Below are 21,076 nucleotides of genomic sequence, written 5' to 3' on the forward strand. Positions count from 1 at the left end.
AAATTTCAAAAAAAAAAAAAACTAAAAATTAATATTTTTTTACTTAACATTTAAGTAATAAAAATAACATAACCAATTTAATTTTTGGTTTTTCATTTTTTTAAAATTACTCTTATATTTCACAACTTTTCATCCTTAATGTGCTACAAATCTTTTTTTTACCACTATAAGGGTTATGAAATAAAAATTATGTGTATGAAATAAATAAGAAAAAGAAAATTAAATTGTCTTATTATTTTGCAACGTAGTTTCGATTATCAAACTTTCCTCAAATCTTTTTTGTTACATTTGATTATTGGAAAATGACAATAAAATATATATAAAAAATAATATTCTTTAATGTCTGGTTTTTATATTGAAGATATCGGATATAATTAAAATTAGTTAAAATTTTTGGTATTTTTAAATTATTTATTTTTTATTTTGAAAAATTAAAATAAATAAAATGAGTTTAAAGAACATACCAAATAATTTATTAAATTAAAAACTATCTTTAATTTTTATTCATTTTTTTCTTCACATTTTCTATTAAATTTACGAAGAACCAAACACATCCTTAGTATTTTCCTTCTATTTTTGTTAATGCTGTTTTCCCTTGTCTTTTTTCATAGTATTTAAAAATAATAAATTTGTTCCCTTTTTTTTAGGTTAAGTTCGGTTTTTGGAAAATTTGAGAGGAAAAAAATAAAGAGAAAAAAATAAAATTAAAGAAAAATAAAAATAAATTTTTGTCTTCAAATTTATTTCATTTAATTTCCTTCATTATATAAAGATTAAATAATTTTAAAATGTATAAGTTTTCAATTAATTTTAATTATATTTAATTTTTTTAAAAAAAATTTATAGTGAAAAAACCTTTTTTTTTTTTTTTTTTGGCCTAGGAACCAAACCTAACCTTAGCATTTTTCCAAATTTCCAAAGTAACTGAATGTTACGAAAAAAAAATATAATGAATGAAGTACAGGAGCATAAATGGTACATCAATTTTATATTGACTACCGTGTTGACTTGTCCACCGAATCCATAATATCAGCCAGTACCCATGTGACTTGGCCCATCCCATCCCATCCCATCCACCCCTATAAAGATATCTCTTACTTTGGTCCCTATTCTCTCACAATTCCCTCAGCTTCTCATCTTCTACGTGCTGTATTTTCTTGGCTTTCTGCTACTTTGAGTTGTTCCAAAATGGCTGACCAAATTCCATTCGGTGTTGTGGAGCACATTTTGACCAAGTTGGGGTCCAAGGCGTTTCAAGAAATTGGATCCATGTATGGTGTTCCAAAGGAGATGACCAAGCTCAATGGGAAACTGGGCACCATCAAGGCTGTGCTTTTGGATGCTGAGGAGAAGCAGCAGCAGCAGAGCAATCGTGCAGTCAAAGATTGGGTCCGGAAGCTCAACGGCGTTGTTTATGACGCAGATGACTTGCTGGATGACTATGCAACCCATTATCTGAAGCGAGGAGGGTTGGCAAGGCAGGTCAGTGACTTCTTCTCATCTGAAAATCAAGTTGCTTTTCGTTTAAACATGAGTCATAGACTCAAGGATATCAAAGAAAGGATAGATGCTATTGAAAAAGAAATCCGCATGTTAAATCTTATTCCACGGGGCACAGTACACACTCGGGTAGAGAGTAGTTGGAGAGAGACCCATTCATTCGTGTTAACATCTGAAATTCTAGGAAGAGAAGAAAACAAAGAGGAGATAATAGGGAAGTTGTTGTCGTCCAAGGGTGAAGAAAAGCTTTCGGTTGTTGCCATTGTAGGCATTGGGGGGTTGGGTAAGACCACCCTTGCTAAATTGGTATACAATGATGAAAGAGTGGTCAATCATTTTGAGTTTAAGATATGGGCTTGCATTTCCGATGATTCTGGTGATGGTTTTGATGTTAATATGTGGATCAAAAAAATTTTAAAATCTCTGAATGTTGGGGATGCTGAAAGTCTGGAGACTATGAAAACTAAGCTTCATGAAAAAATAAGTCAAAAGAGGTACTTGCTAGTCCTCGATGATGTTTGGAATCAAAATCCTCAACAATGGGATGACGTGAGAACTTTATTAATGGTTGGGGCTATTGGTAGTAAAATTGTAGTAACCACCAGAAAACCTAGAGTTGCATCACTCATGGGAGATAATTTTCCAATTAATTTGAAAGGTCTTGATGAAAACGATTCTTGGAGGTTGTTTTCAAAAATCGCATTTAAAGATGGAGAGAAGGATGTGCATACAAACATCACCCAAATTGGAAAAGAAATTGCAAAAATGTGTAAGGGAGTTCCTCTCATTATTAAGTCTTTAGCAATGATATTGCAGTTTAAAAGAGAACCGGGGCAGTGGTTGTCTATTAGAAACAATGAAAATTTGCTGTCACTCGGAGATGAAAATGAGAATGTTCTAGGGGTGCTGAAATTAAGTTATGATAATTTGCCAACTCATTTGAGACAATGTTTTACATATTGTGCTTTATTTCCAAAAGACTATGAGGTTGAGAAAAAGTTGGTGGTACAACTATGGATAGCACAAGGTTATATTCAATCTTCAAATGATAATAATGGGCAATTAGAGGATATAGGGGATCAATATTTTGAGGAATTATTGTCAAGGTCATTGTTGGAGAAGGCGGGAACCAAAATGTATAAAATGCATGACCTTATACATGATCTTGCACAATCAATTGCAGGATCTGAGATCCTTGTTTTAAGAAGTGATGTAAATAACATTCCAGAAGAAGCTCGTCATGTATCATTGTTTGAAGAGGTAAATCCTATGATAAAGGCTTTAAAGGGAAAACCCGTAAGGACCTTTCTGAACTTTTGTGAAGATTCTTATGAAGATAGTACAATTGTAAATTCATTTTTTCCGAGTTTCATGTGTTTACGTGCATTGAGTTTAAATGGTATGGAGGTAAAGAAGGTGCCAGAGTGTTTAGGCAAATTGAGTCATTTAAGGTATCTTGATCTTTCCTACAATGATTTTAAGGTACTTCCAAATGCTATTACAAGGTTAAAGAATTTGCAAACACTAAAACTCGCAAGCTGTCGAAGATTAAAAAGAATTCCAGACAATATAGGAGAATTGATCAATCTTCGACACTTGGAGAATAGTAGATGTCATGACTTGACTCATATGCCACATGGAATCGGCAAGTTGACTTTACTTCAAAGTCTACCATTGTTTGTGGTTGGGAATGACATAGGGTTAAGGAATCACAAAATTGGTAGCTTGAGTGAATTGAAAGGCCTTAACCAACTAAGAGGAGGGTTATGGATAAGAAATTTTCAAAACGTGAGGGATGTTGAACTGGTATCCAAGGGGGAAATTTTGAAAGAAAAACAATATCTTCAGTCCTTGAGATTGGAATGGAATCGGTGGGGCCAAGATGGGGGGGATGAGGGTGATAAGTCAGTGATGGAAGACCTTCAACCACACCCACACCTAAAGGATATCTTTATAGAAGGTTATGGAGGTACGGAGTTTCCAAGTTGGATGATGAATGATGGGTTGGGTTCCCTGTTTCCCTACCTAATTGAAATTGAAATTTCGGGATGTTCAAGATGCAAAATTCTGCCACCCTTTTCTCAACTCCCTTCTCTCAAGTCTTTGAGTCTTCATGATATGAAAGAAGTGGTATCCTTCAATGCGGCATCATTACCTCGTCTTGAGGAACTAAGCCTGCGTGGAGTCAGAGCAAAGGTACTGAGGCAGTTCATGTTTGTCTCTGCTTCTTCTTCATTGAAGTCTCTGAGTATATGCGAGATTGATGGTATGATATCTCTCCCAGAGGAGCCGCTTCAATATGTTTCCACTCTCGAAACTCTCTACATTGTTGAGTGCTCTGGTTTGGCAACATTACTGCACTGGATGGGCAGCCTTTCCTCGCTTACGGAACTTATTATTTATGACTGCTCTGAATTGACATCACTGCCAGAAGAGATCTATTCCCTTCAAAAACTGCAGACATTTTATTTCTGTGATTATCCACACCTAGAGGAAAGATACAACAAGGAAACAGGTACAGACCGGGCCAAGATTGCTCATATCCCACATGTTCGTTTCAACAGTGATTCCTATATGCTAATGATGGTAGGTCCGAAATCCCTAACCTTTCTTCCCATTTTTATTATTTAAGGATCAAAATGCTATGTTTCCATTAATAATTTTGAAATTTTTTTCCAGTGTGGATGATGTGCACTAAACTAACCATTTTACTTGGAGTTGTACATTCTAAGAGTTTGAGGAAATACTGAGGTCTGATATGATAACTCTCAATCTTAAACGTTGTTTTGTGTTTGGAACGTTACTACACTTGATACATACCCTCACCTCACCTCACTTACAGACCCAAGAATACAGAGGGCCACACTTGGTGAAGGTTTCATCAGTAAGGAGAACCATTTCAAGTATGAAATCCTCCCTTCTCATTTTCTGATGACTTCATTTTTATTCAATATCCATTTGAAATTATTTAAGTTCATTTTCTTTAGATATTATATTTTCTTGCTTGCTCAATAATTTCATTTAAGTAAGTTTTTTGGATATCACATTTTCTTTGGGGTTTTTTTTCTTTTTAGAATAACTTCAAAATGTCATTTTTAACTATTCACAAAATTTGATCATAGTTGAGTGATTAAAATTCAAGTTTATTCTTATTATCATTAGTAGTTATTTGATATGTTCGTTTGCTAATACAAAAATAAGACTAACAAGTAATGTGCATAGAGTTTGTAGAAGAGAAGAAAGATTTGATCCAAGATATTCCTAAAGATTGGAAACTTTCAAAGCCACCCAAGATCGCACAGGTTGAATTCGGATTCATCCAGTTTACAATCCATTAATTCTACTTATATCATCTTTGTTATGTTACAATTTGCCTTTACTTGTTATGCAGCCTACCTTAATAATTTGGGGAGACCAAGATAAGGTATTCCTAGTAGAACTGGCTCACAAATTGAAAAGGTAAACTTGTATCACCTGCCTACATGCCTACAACAATACAAACACTAGCTCATGTCTTTCTCACTATTGAAATTGTTATTGCGTGCAGGCATTTCAGGCGAGGAGGCCCAACTTGTGATCATAGAGCATACTTTTATCATAGAGAAGCCCAAGGAAATATTTAAGCACTTGAAATCCTTTCTCATTGATTTGCTTCCACCTCCCAAGCAACACCTATAACCACTCCCACCATGACGAAGTTAAAAGGTACTAATGCAACATTCTCAATATATTAGAATATATCGAAGGAAGGGTGGCCACATATGAAGGCCCTATTCCAAGGTCAAATTTTAGATTTTTGTGTTTTTCCTATCACTATTCCTATACTATTACCAGTGCACCTTATTTGTCAAGATGATTAAAAGGGAATTCCCTAGGATAATTAGTGTCTCAAGTGATCTTGAGGTTCATAAATTTTTGGTTTCCACAAGATAGGTGCCAACTATTTTTATTTTTTTTACACCCATGCAATATTCCAGTCATCTATTAATAAGGGCTAAAATTTCTTGTAGAGAATAGAATAAAGAACTAAATTACATGAAAATAGGACATTATTATTCTATTTACAAGTAAGGGCCAAAAATTGTTGAGGGCCATCAAGCACATTGTTCCTAAAATAATAACATCCATGTTGTTGAGCAAAAGTTTTTTATATTGGCACCTCATATGTTTGTTTAAATGCTCACATCAATAACTTTGAAAATATTTTCCAGATTTTTGAAAAATTGTAATGTTGTGCACTAAACTAATCATTTTACTTGGAGTTCTACATTCTAAGAGTTTGAGAAAAAACTCTCTGATATGACAACTCTCAATCTTAAATGTTGTTTTGTGTTTGGAATATTACTGCACTTGATAGATGCCCTCACCTCTCTTACAGAACTTGGAATTCATGGCTACCCTGAATTGACATCCCTGCCAGAAGATATGTTCCCTCAAAAGCCTGCAGACACTAAACAATTTGCATATGTTCACACTTAGAGGAAAGCTGCTGAAAGGAAAAGTGAAGACTAAGCAAAGATTGCTCATATCCCACAAATTGATATCATACATCCATGAAGATTGAACTAATACAAAATGCCTTTCAGGTTCGAAATCCCTAACTTTTCTTCTTATTTTCTATTACTTCATTTTTATTATCTTACATTCAAAAATCCTCGGTTTTCATTTGTTTTGGTAGTTCTTTTCATTTGCACCTTATTTGTTTTATTAAATGCTTACTCCAGTAAGTTTGAAAATTTTTACATCTTCAAATCATTTTGCTTGAGTGTTTTGCATTCTAAGAGTTTGAGGAAATATTGAGCTCTAATATAAATAGTATTGGTCATAGAGTCTTCCTTTCTTAAGAAGCTTACCATTAACCTAATGGCCAAAGGATCCCAAAAGGAAACAACTTTGGGTTGGCTTGAAGATTTCACATGGTCCAAACATTCGTATTTACTAGATGCCTGATACAAAAGAAATTTTGCTCTCTTTTCAATTTAGCCATTGATGTAGTCTAAATGTTTTATTAGAGCAATAATTGTCCAGTAAATGCAAAGTAGAGAATGGTGTTAATGAATTCAGTACTTCATCTATGTTGTAGACTTGTAGTTTAGCAGCTTCTGTTGATAATGAATGTGAGGTTGGCTTTATCATGTCACTGTTCCAAATATTCTTAAAAAAAATCATTTAAGCTCTTTTTGGTTCTTAGAAAATTTAAGGGAAAACGTGAGGAAAACAAAATAGAGAAGAAAAGTGGAAGGAAAAAAAAGTGAAAGTTAATGAATTATTTTTGTATGCTACTTCAAACTCACTTCACTTTTTTTAACTCTTCAATATAAAGATTAAATCATTTGAAAAATGTGTAAATTTCTAATTAATTTTAATTATATTTGATTTTCTTTGGTATTTTCCAAAAGACAACCAAATATGAGAAAATCATTTTCCTTAACATTTTTTTTCTTAGTACTTTTAGGAAACCAAACATAACCTAAATGTTTTAGTTTAGTAGTTTCATCAAATGAGATAGACAACTTCACATCTCTTAGTGAGCTGAGGTGCTATGTCAATTAATGCTTTGTCTCTACCCTTCATTGAAGTCTCTATCTATTGGATGCACAAATGATATGATCCAAACTCAAATTGAACACTATTCTTGTTTTGCAACATTACTACACTTGAAAGGCAACTTCAACTCACTTATAGACCTTCCTATTGGTGATTGCACTGAATCGACATCACTTTGGAAGAGATGTGTTCCACACAGAAAATCTTTCATTATATGCACCTACTCGCGAGATACCAAAGGGAAACAGGTGAATACTTGCCCAAAAATACAAAGGTCATACTTGGTGAAGGTTCCGTCAATAAGGAGAACCATTTCAAGTATGGAATTCTCATTTCTTCTCATTTTCTTATGGCTTCATTTTTATTCAATATCTATATGAAATTATTTATGTTCATTTTCTTTAGATATTACATTTTTTTGCTTTCTCAATAATTTCATTCAAGTTCTTTTGGATATCACATTTTCTTTGGTGTTTTTTTTAGAATAATTCAAAATGTCTTTTTTAACGATTCACAAAATTTGATCATAGTTGAGTGATTAAAATTCAAGTTTATTATTATTATTATTATTATTATTATTATTATTATTATTATTATTATTATTATTATTGGTTATTTGATATATTTGTTTTCTTATACAGATAAAAGACTGGCAGCTAATGTGCATAGAATTGTAGAAGAGAATAAAGATTTGATCTAAGTTATTTCTAATAGGTTGAGGAATTCATTCTTGTTAAAATTGAGTGTTAAAGCCTTCAAGAGGTTTGAATCTTGAAGAAATTATGTAAGAGCCCATTGGAGCCAGAATCCAAGTGTAAAGGAGATTGAAAGCTTGGTTGAAGCTTCAAGTTAGTGAAACCCTCACTCGGTTAGGAGATTGAGGAGAGTGGACGTAGGCAAGGAAATGCCGAACCACTATAAAATCCAAGTTTAAATTCTCTAACTCTATCTCTTTATTTTTTTATTATATTGTACTTGAATTTGTTGTGTTGAAAAAGTTTTTGAAAAACCCAATTCACCCTCCTCTTAGGTGTTTTTCTCATTAAAGCATAGCCTTTATTTTCTCACACTTGAAATCCTTTCTCATTAATTTGCTTCCACCTCATAAGCAACCCTCGAAACCACTTACACCATGACAAGGTGAAAAGAAACTAATGCAGCATTCTCAATATATAAGAAGATATCAAAGGAAGGTTGGCCACATATGAGGACCCTGTTTCTAAGGTAGAATTTTAGATTTTTGTGTTTTTCCTATCACTATTCCTATACTATTACCAGTGCACTGTATTTGTCAAGATGATTAAAGGGAATTCCCTAGGATAACTAGTGTTTCAAGTGATCTTGAGGTTCATAAATTTTTGGTTTCCACAAGATAGGTGCCAACTATTTTTATTTTTTTTTACACCCATGCAATATTCCAGTCATCTATTAACAAGGGCTAAAATTTCTTGTAGAGAATAGAATAAAGAACTAAATTACATGAAAATAGGACATTATTATTTTATTTACAAGTAAGGGCCAAAAATTGTTGAGGGTCATCAAGCACATTGTTCCTAAAATAATAGCATCCATAAAGATTGAACTGATACAGAATGCCTTTCAGGTTCGAAATCCCTAACTTTTCTTCTTATTTTCTATGACTTCATTTTTATTATCTTACATTCAAAAATCCTCTGTTTTCATTTGTTTTGGTAGTTCTTTTTATTTGCACCTTATTTGTTTTATTAAATGCTTACTCCAATAAGTTTGAAAATTTTTACATCTTCAAATCATTTTGCTTGAGTGTTTTGCATTCTAAGAGTTTGAGGAAATATTGAGCTCTAATATAAATAGTATTGGTCATAGAGTCTTCCTTTCTTAAGAAGCTTACCATTGACCTAATGGCCAAAGGATCCCAAAAGGAAACGACTTTGGATTGGCTTGAAAATTTCACATGGTCCAAACATTCATATTTACTAGATGCCAGATACAAAAGAAATTTTGCTCTCTTTTTAATTTAGCCATTGATGTAGTCTAAATGTTTTATTAGAGCAATAATTGTCCAGTAAATGCAAAATAGAGAATGGTGTTAATGAATTCAGTACTTCATCTATGTTGTAGACTTGTAGTTTAGCAGCTTCTGTTGATAATGAGTGTGGGGTTGGCTTTATCATGTTACTATTCCAAATATTCTTAAAAAAAAATCATTTAAGCTTTGTTTGGTTCTTAGAAAATTTGAGGGAAAATGTGAGGAAAATAAAATAGAGAGGAAAAGTGGAAGGAAAAAAAAGTGAAAGTCAATGAATTATTTGTGTATGCTACTTCAAACTCACTTCACTCTTTTTAACTCTTCAATATAAATTTCTAATTAATTTTAATTATATTTGATTTTCTTTAGTATTTTCCAAAAGACAACCAAATATGAGAAAATCATTTTCCTTAACATTTTTTTTTCTTAGTACTTTTAGAGAACCAAACATAACCTAAATGTTTTAGTTTAGTAGTTTCATCAAATTAGATAAACAACCTCACATTTCTTAGTGAGCGAAGGTGCTATTTCAATTAATGCTTTGTCTCTACTTCTTCATTGAAGTCTCTATTTATTGGATGCACAGATGATATGATCCAAACTCAAATTGAACACTACTCTTGTTTTGCAACATTACTGCACTCGAAAGGCAACTTCAACTCACTTATAGACCTTCTTATTGGTGATTGCACTAAATCGACACCACTTTGGAAGAGATGTGTTCCACATAGAAAATCTTTCATTATATGCACCTACTCGCAATATACCAAAGGGAAACAGGTGAATACTTGCCCAGGAATACAAAGGCCCTACTTAGTGAAGGTTCTATCAATAAGGAGAACCATTTCAAGTATGAAATTCTCATTTCTTCTCATTTTCTTATGGCTTCATTTTTATTCAATATCTATATGAAATTATTTATGTTCATTTTCTTTAGATATCACATTTTTTTGTTTTCTCAATAATTTCATTCAAGTTCTTTGGATATCACATTTTCTTTGGTGTTTTTTTTAGAATAATTCAAAATTTCTTTTTTAACGATTCACAAAATTTGATCACAGTTGAGTGATTAAAATTCAAGTTTATTATTATTATTATTATTATTATTATTATTATTATTATTATTATTATTATTATTGGTTATTTGATATATTTGTTTTCTAATACAGACAAAATACTAGCAGCTAATGTCATAGGATTTGTAGATAGAATTTGTAGAAGAGAATAAAAATTTGATCTAAGCTATTCCTAAAGACCAGAAACTTTTAGAGCTACCCAAGATCTAACAGGTTGAATTTTGATTCACTTAGTTTACAATCCACTAATTATCCTTATGTCATTTTTGTTATGTTACAAATTGCCTTTACTTGTTATGCAACCTATCTTAATAATTTGGGAAGACCACAAGATAATGTCTTCCTAGTAGAACTGGCTCAAAAATTGAAAGGTAAACTCATATCACCTATCTACATGCCCACAACATTATAAACACTAGCTCATGTGTTCCTCACTATTGAGATTGTTGTTGCATGCAGGCATTTTGGGCGAGGAGGCCCGACTTGTGATCATCAATAACACAAGGCATGCTTTTATACAGAGAAGCCTAAAGAAACATTTAAGCACTTTGTTAGCCCAAGGGTTCTCCTAATTAGGTTTTGATGATAACAAACCATGGTTAAGTGACTAATTAGTTTGAATGGTAAAGAATCTTAGGTATAAATTTGGAAATTCATCAAATGATCAAATGGATACAAGATCGAGACTTTTGGAAGACTTTTGATCATAGGAAACAAATGTAAGATGAATGCATGGGTGCACTTAGGTTTTACATATCTTTTCATGAATCTTTGAAAACTCAGTTTATCCCTTAAAATTACGATTTCATTAAAACCCGAGTTTTATCAAATGTACCTTAGGCAAAACGTTTCAAAATTGGCATATTAATTTACCTAAAGACCTTACCTAAGTGTTAGAAAGGAAAAGAATTGAAAAATATAGGTTTTCAGGGCCAAAAGGCTAAACTGATCAAGGCACATGCCAACCGGCTCAACCAACCAGGGAACCGGTCAATCGGTTGCTCTTGTCCAATCAAGATCTGGTCGAGGAGTGTCAAAAACACTTTCTCTCATCTAGTAGCCTTCTCTTCCCAGTCGAGGTACTCTCCTTACCTCTGGTCGAGGTTTGGTCGAGGCAACGGTAACCTGCCAAAGCATTAAATGCTTCAACGGCTAGTGAACCAGTCGACCCCCAGCTCGACCGGTTGAGGTTATTTTTTGCTCTTTTTGGCTCCCGAGCTTAGAAACCAATAAATTGAGAGCTCCACTTCATTTATGACATAGAGAAAACTTGCAATCAATTGTCTACCCACTTGTTCTTGCCTTAAAAGCTCTCATTTATTTCTTAGTGCATTAAATCCTCACTTGCATATCTTTTAGTGCACCCTTGTGAATCATCCTAACTTTGATTTGTATTTGAACTATCTTGAGCTAGATTGAGGGATTCATTCTTGTAAAAATTGAGTGTTAAAGCCTTCAAGAGGTTTGAATCTTGAAGAGATTATGTAAGAGCCCATTGGAGCCAGAATCCAAGTGTAAAGAAGATTGGAAGCTTTGTTGAAGCTTCAAGTTAGTGGAACCCTCACTCGGTTAGGAGATTGAGGAGAGTGGACGTAGGCAAGGAAATGTTGAACCACTATAAAATCCGAGTTTAAATTCTCTAACTCTATCTCTTTATTTTTTATTATATTATGCTTGAATTTGTTGTGTTGAAAAAGTTTTTGAAAAACCCAATTCACCCATCTCTTAGGTGTTTTCCTCATTTAAGCTCACTCTTGAAATCCTTTCTCATTAATTTGCTTCCACCTCATAAGAAACCGTCAAAACCACTTACACCATGACAAGGTGAAAAGAAACTAATGCAACATTCTCAATATATCAGAAGATATCAAAGAAAGGTTGGCCACATATGAGGACCTTGTTTCTAAGGTAGAATTTTAGATTTTTGTGTTTTTCTTGTCACTGTTTCTATACCATTACTAGTGCACCTTATTTGTCAAGGTGATTAAAAGGGAATTCCCTAGGATAACTAATGTCTCAGATGATCTTGAGGTTCATAAATTTTTGGTTTCAACAAGATAGGCGTCAAACCATTTTTATTTTTTTCTACACCCATGCAATATTCCATTCATTTATTAATAAGGGCTAAAATTTCTTGTAGAGAATGGAATAAAGAGCTAGATTAAATGAAACAAGACATTATTAGTCTATTTACAAGTAAGGGCAAAAAATTCTTGAGGGTCATTAAGCACACTGTTCCTAAAATAATAACATCCATGTCGTCGAGCAAAAGTTTATTGCAATTACATTAGCATATAAAACAAAACTATTTTTTTTTTTTTTTTTTTATGTTCACACCTTATCCATTTGATAAAATGCTTAAACAAGTAAGTTTGAATTTTTTTTGTCTTCAAATCAATTTAAATTTTACATTCAAAAGTTGAATTAATTTTTTTTTTTTGGAAAATTTAACCGCACTTTAGAAGTTTGTGATTATTCTTTGGTCCATCTTAAAACGAGTTCCTGTATTTTTCCATTCCTCAAATTAAAATCACAATAAAAAGTTTTAAATTGACCTAAAATTTTCTCATGACCTAGAAATTCATATCTACTAGATGGCTAAAGCAAAAAACACTTCTACCTTGAATTTTAAGTAATCCTTGCTTGCTATTTGTTTATTGATAGCATCATACAAGTTGTGATTATATTTCTTAATTTTTTTATATGATAAGACGGTAACTGGATTAAGAAAGATGCAACTTGTAGAGCAGAAAATTTCTTAACTACTTTCCTTGTATTTGCTTTGTGTGTATCAACTGTTCTGTTAATTATTTTTTTAAAATATCACTAAAACAAACCTATTATGTCAGTGCTCTCTATTGTTATGTATCATAATTTAGCTATTTTTTTCCCTAGAAATCATGCTTGTTATTGTGTTAATCAGTAGGTAGCATAAGAACTATTTTGTTCAAGTTATTTTGTATTGGCATTCTTCATGTTTTAAAATATTGTCAGACTAGCAATTTTACTACAGATATAATGTTCTCAAATCAATGCAAAAAGGGACGATTGTGGGGCTTGGGCACAACCTTCCTTGAATAGTTGAATTGAGGGTTTCTATAAACTAGGTCTCTATATCAACAGATTCTACATTTCATCACTATGGGGACCTTACAATAAATATCGCAAAAAGCTTCATTTACTACATAGTAAGGATAATCCTAAGGACTTAAAAGCTTGAGTTGTCTCTTCCATGGCAGCTTCAGATCTCTTAATAAGCTTCAAGTCATTGTCCACCTTGAATATAAATCACTGCTAGAAGTATGTGCCTTCAACATTCCCATGTTCCTAATATTGACTAGATATTTGTTGCTAATTCATGAAGAATTGAAGGGATCTTTGATAATGACATCTATAATGTACTTCAAGTTCATGATCCAAACCCTCTTCTTGCTTTCAATAACTTCATTTTTTTTATATTACTTTGTGGTCAATGTTATAAGGATGTTGTATTTTGTTTACCTAATTCTCATCCATTAGCACACATGAAAGGAAAAGTTTTACATTGCTTTCCTTCCCTTTGCTCTGTGTTTGTATATGTTTATGCAGCTAATGCGAACTTCCACCGTAACTTTTTAAGTTTTTTCATTCTCGAGTTTGGGAAACAACTGGATTTGATTGTAATATTTTCTTGTAGATATCACCTTTCTTAAAAAGCTTGCATTTATTCACATTTTCAAGATGGCTAAGTCATCTGATTATGCTTAGAACTTTTGGTTTCTATTAAATTCAGGTATGATGTTTGCAATTCTAACCCCCTTACTCCTCTTGAAGACTACATAAGTTTCTAGTGCTTTTACTTTAATGGTTATAGTCAATGTATCCTCTTGTTACTTCCTGCTTGCATTCTATATGTTCAAGAGCTTTATTAAAGTAATTATTTTATTGAAGATATAATTGTTTTCAGGTCAAAGCAAAATTGAATAATGACGTGGTTTCAACAACTTCTCAAAAGTAATTGGAAAGTAAGGAACTTTGCGGTAGTATTCTGATATCACATTGGGCCTTCAAATTGTTGTCTTGAATTGACATAAATAACATAATTTCTTTCCCAGTTAAGCTGCTTCAACATGTTATTATGCTTCAAACTCTTTCAATTATGTGTTGTTTAGGTTTGGCAACATTAGTACACTGGATATGTTGCCTCGAGTTACTTACACAACATAAAATTCATCTTTGTTGTTAACTAGCATCACTACCCCAAGATGAGTTCCCTCAGCATTCTACAGACAACTATAATTTGGGACAATTCTGGTTTGGCAACATTATCGGAGTTGATAGGCAACCTAACAAAAACCTTTAAATTTATATTTATCCCGAACTAGCATCACTGCTGGAAGACGTGCATCCTTAGCACCCTATAACCACTCACAATTGGAGACTATTATGGTTTGTAAACATTCAACAGACTTGATAGGTAACCTTGCACCAGTTACAGAGCTTCAAATTCATGGCCATCTTGAATTGACATCACTTTCAAACTAGATGGTTCATCCAAACCTCAGTTGACACCCATAATTCAAGACTTCTCCATTTTGGCAATGATAGCAGATTTGATAAGCATCCCTACTTCACTTACACACACTAAAATTGATAGCTACCTCGGATTCACATCATTGTCACAAGAGATTGGTTCCTTCATATCCCTGCAGACACTTGTGATCTTTTATCATCCATGTATATTAGAAAGACTTAAAAGGGAAATAGGTGAAGATTGACCCAATAATCTTCAGTCCTAGATATTGATATTTGGTGAAGATTGGACTAATATAGAGTTAGTTCAGGTTTGAAATCCTAATCTTTCTTCTCATTTTTTATGGTTTTGTTTTTATCAATATGCTTTGTTTACATTCTATATGGTAACTTTTGTATGTATTAGCATATAGATCAAAAAGGACTTAGATGATTAATTTGAAAAGTTTGCATCCTCAATTAATTAGTAATTAAAGACCAAACTAATCATATTACTTTAAGTCTTGCATTGTAAGAGTTTGGGAAAATGTTAGGGTTGACTGAACTACTATTTTATAATAGATTTTGCCTTACTCAAGAATCTTGTGATTATCCCTTGGCACAATCATTTCTCGTGTCTAAGAAATTCATATCTACAACATGGCCAAAGAATTTAGTAGCATTCAAAATTTATGTTTTCTTTCAAGTCAGGTGTATTGCTTGCCATTCTAACATGTTTCCTATTTTGAACGTTGTATTATTATTTTACTATCAATGTGTTAAGAGCATTATACTCTATTTTCTATAATGTTGTTTACTTGTCATATGTATTAATTATTTTACTGCAAATGTACTTGTTGCCAAGTTAAAGCAAAAGAGGAAAGTGAGGATTTTTCATGGACCTCTTATGTTTGTTTAAATGCTCACATCAATAACTTTGAAATTTTTTTCCAGCTTCTCGACAATTTCTGATGCTGTGCACTAAACTAATCATTTTACTTGGAGTTGTACATTCTAAGAGTTTGAGAAAATACTGAGGTCTAGCATGATAACTCTCAATCTTAAATGTTGTTTTATTAGAGAAATAATTGCCAAATAAATGCAAAATAGAGAATGGTGTTAATGAATTCAGTACTTCATCTATGTTGTAGTTTAGCAGCTTTTGTTAGATAATGAGTATGGGGTTGGGTTTATCATGTTACCACTCCAAATATTTATATTTTACTTCAAATTCATTTCACTTATTTTAGCTCTTTGATATAAAGATTAAATAATTTGAAAATGTATAAATTTCTAATTAATTTTAATTATATTTGATTTTCTTTGATATTTTTCATAGGACAACCAAACATGAGAAAATAATTTTCCTTAGCATTTTTTTATTAGTACTTTTTAGGAACCAAACATAACCTAAATGTTTTAATTTAACAACTTCATCAAATTAAATAGACAACTTCACATCTCTTATTGAGCCGAGGTGCTATCTCAATTAATGTTTTGTCTTTACTTTTTCATTGAAGTCTCTGTTTATTGGATGCACGGATGATATGATCCAAACTCAAATTGAACACTGCTCTTGTTTTGCAACATTACTACATTGGAAAAGGCAACTTCAACTCACTTATAGACCTTCCTATTGGTGACTGCACTGAATTGACATCACTTTGGAAGAGATGTGTTCCAGATGGAAAATCTTTCATTATATGCACCTACTTGCAAGATACCAAAGGGAAACATGTGAATACTTGCCCAAGAATACAGAGGGCCATACTTGGTGAAGGTTTCGTCAATAAAGAGAACCATTTCAGGTACAAAATCTTCCCTTCTTCTCATTTTTTGATGACTTCATTTTTATTCAATATCCATTTGATATTATTTATGTTCATTTTCTTTTGACATTGGATTTTCTTACTTGCTCAATAATTTCATTGAAGTAAGTTGTTTAGATATCACATTTTCTTTGGTGGTTTTTTTTTCCTTTTTAGAATAATTCAAAATGTCATTTTTAACTGTTCACAAAATTTGATCACAGTTGAGTGATTAAAATTCAAGTTTATTATTATTATTATTATTATTATTGGATATATTCGTTTTCTAATACAGACATAAGACTGACAAGTAATGTGCATAGAGTTTGTAAATGAGAAGAAAGATTTGATCCAAGATATATTTCTAAAGACCAAAAACTTTCAAAGTCCCCAAGATCCCACAGGTTGAATTTGGATTCATCCAGTTTACAATCCATTAATTCTACTTATGTCATCTTTGTTATGTTACAATTCACCTTTTCTTGTTATGCAGCCTACCTTAATAATTTGGGGAGACCAAGATACGGTATTCCTAGTAGAACTAGCTTACAAATTGAAAAGGTAAACTTATATCACCTTCCTACATGCCTACAACAATATAAACACCAACTTATGTCTTTCTCACTATTGAGATTGTTACTACGTGCAGGCATTTTGGGTGAGGAGGCCCAACTTGTGATCATCAATAACACAAAGCATACTTTTATTATAGAGAAGCCCAAGGAAATATTTAAGCACTTGAAATCCTTTCTCATTGATTTGCTTCCACCTCCTAGGCAACACCTGGAACCACTCACACCATGACAAGGAAAAGAAACTAATGCAACATTCTCAATATATCAGAATATATCAAAGAAAATGTCAAATTTTAGATTTTTGTGTTTTTCCTATCACTGTTTTTATACTATTACTAGTGCACCTTATTTGTCAAGATGATTAAAAGGGAATTCCCTAGGATAACTAGTGTGTCTGGTGATCTTAAGGTTCATAAATTTTTGGTTTCCACAAGATAGGTGCCAACTAATTTTTTTTTTCTACATCCATGCAATATCCCAGTCATCTATTAACAAGGGCTAAAAATTCTTGTAGAGAATAGAATAAAGAACTAGATTAAATGAAAATAGGACATTAGTATTCTATTTACAAATAAGGGCCAAAAATTCTTGACGACCATTAAGCACATTGTTCCTAAAATAATAGCATCCATGTCATTGAGCAAAAGTTTATTGTAATTGCATTTAGCATATAAAGCAAAACTGATTTGTTATTCATTTATTTATATTTACACCTTATGCATTTGATAAAATGCTTAAACAAGCAAGTTTGAAAATTTTTCTCTTCAAATCATTTGATAATTGAAGGCCAAACTAATCAAATTGATTTAAATTTTACATTCAAAAGTTGAATTAATAAATATTTTTTTTTTTTTTTTTTTTTTTTTTTTTTTTTTTTTTTGCAAATTTCACCTCACTTTAGAAGTTAGTGATTATTCTCTAGTCCATCTTAAAATGAGTGCCTACATTCTTCCATTCCTCTATCATTACAAAAAGTTTTAGATTGACCTAAAATTTTCTCATGACCTAGAAATTCATATCGATTAGATGGTTAAAGCAAAAAAGACTTTTGCCTTATATTTTAAGTAATCTCCCTGCTATCTATTTGTTGAGAGCATCATACAAGATGTCATTATATTTCTTAATTTTTTTATGTAATAAGATAGTAACTGGATTGAGAAAGATGCAACTTGTAGAGCAAAAAATTTCTATACCATTTCCCTTGTATTTGCTTTGTGTGTATCAACTGTGCTTTTCATTATTTTTTAAAACATCACTAACAACAAACTTATTATTTTTATATATATCATAATTTAGCTAATTTTTTTTTTTTTTTTAGAAATCATGCTTGTCATTGTGTTAATCAGTAGGTAGCCTAATAACTATATTGTTCAAGTTATTTTGTGTTGGCATTCTTCATGTTTCAAAATGTTGTTAGACTAGCAATTTTATTGCAAATATAATGTTCTCAAATCAATACGAAAAGGGATGATTGTGGGGCTTCGGCACTAACTTCCTTGAGAAGTTGAATTGAGGGTTTTTTAAACTAGGTCTCTATATCAACAAATTCTACATTTTATCACTCTTGAGACCTTAATAAATATTGTAGAAAGCTTCATTTGCTACATAGTAAGGATGAGGTTGGCATGTAAATCATAAGGACTTAAAAGCTTGAGTTGTTGTCTCTTCCAGGGGGTCTTTAAATTTATTAATGAGTTCCAAATCATTGTCTAACTTGAATCTAAATCATTGCTAGAAGGATGTGCCCCTAAGCATTCTCATGTTCCTAATATGAAGTAGAAATGGACTTCTAATTCATGAAGAACTAATGGGCTCTTTGATTATGCCATCTATAATGTACTTCAGGTTCATGCCCCAACCCCTCTTCTTGCTTTTGATAACTTCATTTTAGTTTTACACTGCTTTCCTTCCCTCTTATCTATGTTTATAAATGTTTGTGCATATAATGTGAACCTTTTCCACTGTTACTTTAAAGCTTTTTCATTCTCGAGTTTGGGAAATTACTGAATTTGATTTTAATATTTTCTTGTAGATTTCACCTTGCTTAAAAAGCATTTGATTATTCATATTTGCAAAGATGAAAATAAATATCTTTTTCATTTCCATTTTCCTCCATTTTTTTTCATAATTTATGAGCATATTGAAAGCATTCATAGCCCAATATATTTGCTAGCATATATATGCATGTCATAATCTATTGAATTTTTTAGCATAAGGTCTAAGAGTATTCACATATCTATAGGTTCTATATATTTATACTTTTTACAACATCAAATGAAGTATATGAACCTTATCCCAAAGGTGAAGTCTGTTTAAAATGGGCTTTAACATGTTAGCAGTTACCTAACTTAATAATCTAACAATTTGGTACTATATATCATTTTGCAACTCTTCCATAAAGTAATTGTGTTACCTCTATTCATATTTTCTATCCTTATTTAAAAAAAAAAATGAATTAGTAATTGTGTGTCAAATCATGCTTACAATCATTAATAGGAACTTATATGCTAAATTGATAAAGTTATTTTACAATTGTTTCAACATATTCAGAAAAAAATAAATTAATAAATTAATAAATATATCTTTCTAGATGTAATCATTACCAAGCCCATGTGAAAAGCTATAGCAATGAGGATATAAGCTTCGGTTATGTTTTGGAGATTCATATTGAAAGTTGTAGATTGTGGATGTATGGTATTGGAGTCAGCTTGAGTTTATCATTCTATCTTTTATATGTTAGTTATCATTTATTCTTTACAACCAATTTTTTAAGGAATTCTATGATTTGTTTATAATTTATATATTTGTTTTTATTTGTACCAGAACATCACGAAGCTACAAAAGCACCATTATAGAGTACCCACCACAAGTCTAATGGAGCATGCTTCTCAACCTTCACAATTACTTGTAAGCTGCTGATAAGATAATTTTCTCTATAATTAGGAAATCTTCTTTGCACTTATATCTTTTTACGTAGTCATGCATTGAGAGGTTGTGTTTGGTTAAAAAGGAAAAAGAAAAACTGAATAAATGATTTAGAGTAATAAGAGTTTGCCACGTAAAGTTTAAGAAGGTGAAGGCTAATAATAGGAGGGAAGTTAAAACATCACAACCTAATTGAAACTATAAAACATGATTAGCTAACAATTGGCTGAAGGTTTTATTGGTCTTGAGCTTCTCCAATTACACAATAAAATTGAATATCACAGCAACGTCTCTTCTACAATTGCTAGCATCTGCTGCAGAAGCGTCTGGTGATACCATTTTTGATGTTACCAAATATGGTGACAAGGTTGATGGAAACACTGATATTACCCAGGTTAGGGTAATGCAATTATAATATTTGTAAGACGTGAAACTTGATTTTTTGCTTAATGGGTTCGCTATGGAATGTTTTCTTAGGCCTTACTTAAAGCTTGGGGAGATGCTTGTGCATTGCCTGTGGCAAGTACAGTTATGATTCCAAATGGGAGATATGCCCTGGGGTAAATAACCATTGGAGGCCCTTGCAAGACTCCTATCAATTTCATTGTCGAAGGCACTGTGAAGGCCTCGGTGGATACCAGCAGGTTCAAGGCTGAAGCTGGTTGGATTTCTTTCCAACAAATCATCCAGTTCATATTGTCTGGTGGTGGAGTTTTTGATGGCCAAGGAAAAATCGTATGGGGCAGAAAATGCCCGAGTTCTGCATATTGCAACCAACTTCCCATCGTAAGTTCATGTATATATATATATATATATCTTATGTAATTCTTTCAGTTTGTGTGCATAATGAGGACACTAACAGTATAAGCTTTGGTGTCTCTTTTTTTAACTTGAAATATCTATAGCAGAATCTGAGGTTCAACTTCATTACCAATAACATGGTCAAGGATATAACTTCAAGAGACAACAAACAGTTTCATATTAATCTTTTGGGGTGCAGGAATTGGACTTTCTACAATGTTGCAATTAGTGCACCAGAAGATAGCCTTAACACAGATGGAATTCACATTGGACATTCCTCAGGGATCCATATCACCGATTCAACCATAGAAACCGGAGATGATTGTGTCTCAATTGGTGATGGCA

At 32.2% G+C, this 21,076-nt stretch overlaps 1 protein-coding gene across 2 annotated transcripts; it reads left to right on the forward strand.

Moving 5' to 3' along the window:
* The first annotated feature begins 1,101 nt into the window (after window positions 1–1,101).
* Window positions 1,102–20,009, forward strand: LOC117909286 (putative disease resistance protein RGA3). 2 transcript variants are annotated; one of them, XM_034823248.1, is made up of 13 exons: window positions 1,102–4,086; window positions 4,180–4,251; window positions 4,343–4,403; window positions 4,723–4,802; window positions 4,892–4,959; window positions 5,048–5,205; window positions 5,879–6,086; window positions 9,642–9,905; window positions 14,078–14,135; window positions 16,143–16,430; window positions 16,924–16,991; window positions 18,744–18,850; window positions 19,829–20,009. In XM_034823248.1, exons 1-2 carry the CDS (start codon window positions 1,189–1,191, stop codon window positions 4,186–4,188), a joined length of 2,907 nt encoding a protein of 968 aa, XP_034679139.1. In that variant the 5' UTR covers window positions 1,102–1,188; the 3' UTR covers window positions 4,189–4,251; window positions 4,343–4,403; window positions 4,723–4,802; window positions 4,892–4,959; window positions 5,048–5,205; window positions 5,879–6,086; window positions 9,642–9,905; window positions 14,078–14,135; window positions 16,143–16,430; window positions 16,924–16,991; window positions 18,744–18,850; window positions 19,829–20,009. The 2 variants fall into 2 exon arrangements, with proteins under 2 accessions (XP_034679139.1, XP_034679140.1); XM_034823249.1 differs by lacking the exons at window positions 4,723–4,802; window positions 9,642–9,905; window positions 14,078–14,135; ... (2 more) ...; window positions 18,744–18,850; window positions 19,829–20,009 and having other exon boundaries at window positions 5,879–5,995.
* The last annotated feature ends 1,067 nt before the right edge of the window (window positions 20,010–21,076 follow it).

Source organism: Vitis riparia, chromosome 19 (assembly GCF_004353265.1).
Source record: "Vitis riparia cultivar Riparia Gloire de Montpellier isolate 1030 chromosome 19, EGFV_Vit.rip_1.0, whole genome shotgun sequence".
NCBI classification, from domain to species: domain Eukaryota; kingdom Viridiplantae; phylum Streptophyta; class Magnoliopsida; order Vitales; family Vitaceae; genus Vitis; species Vitis riparia.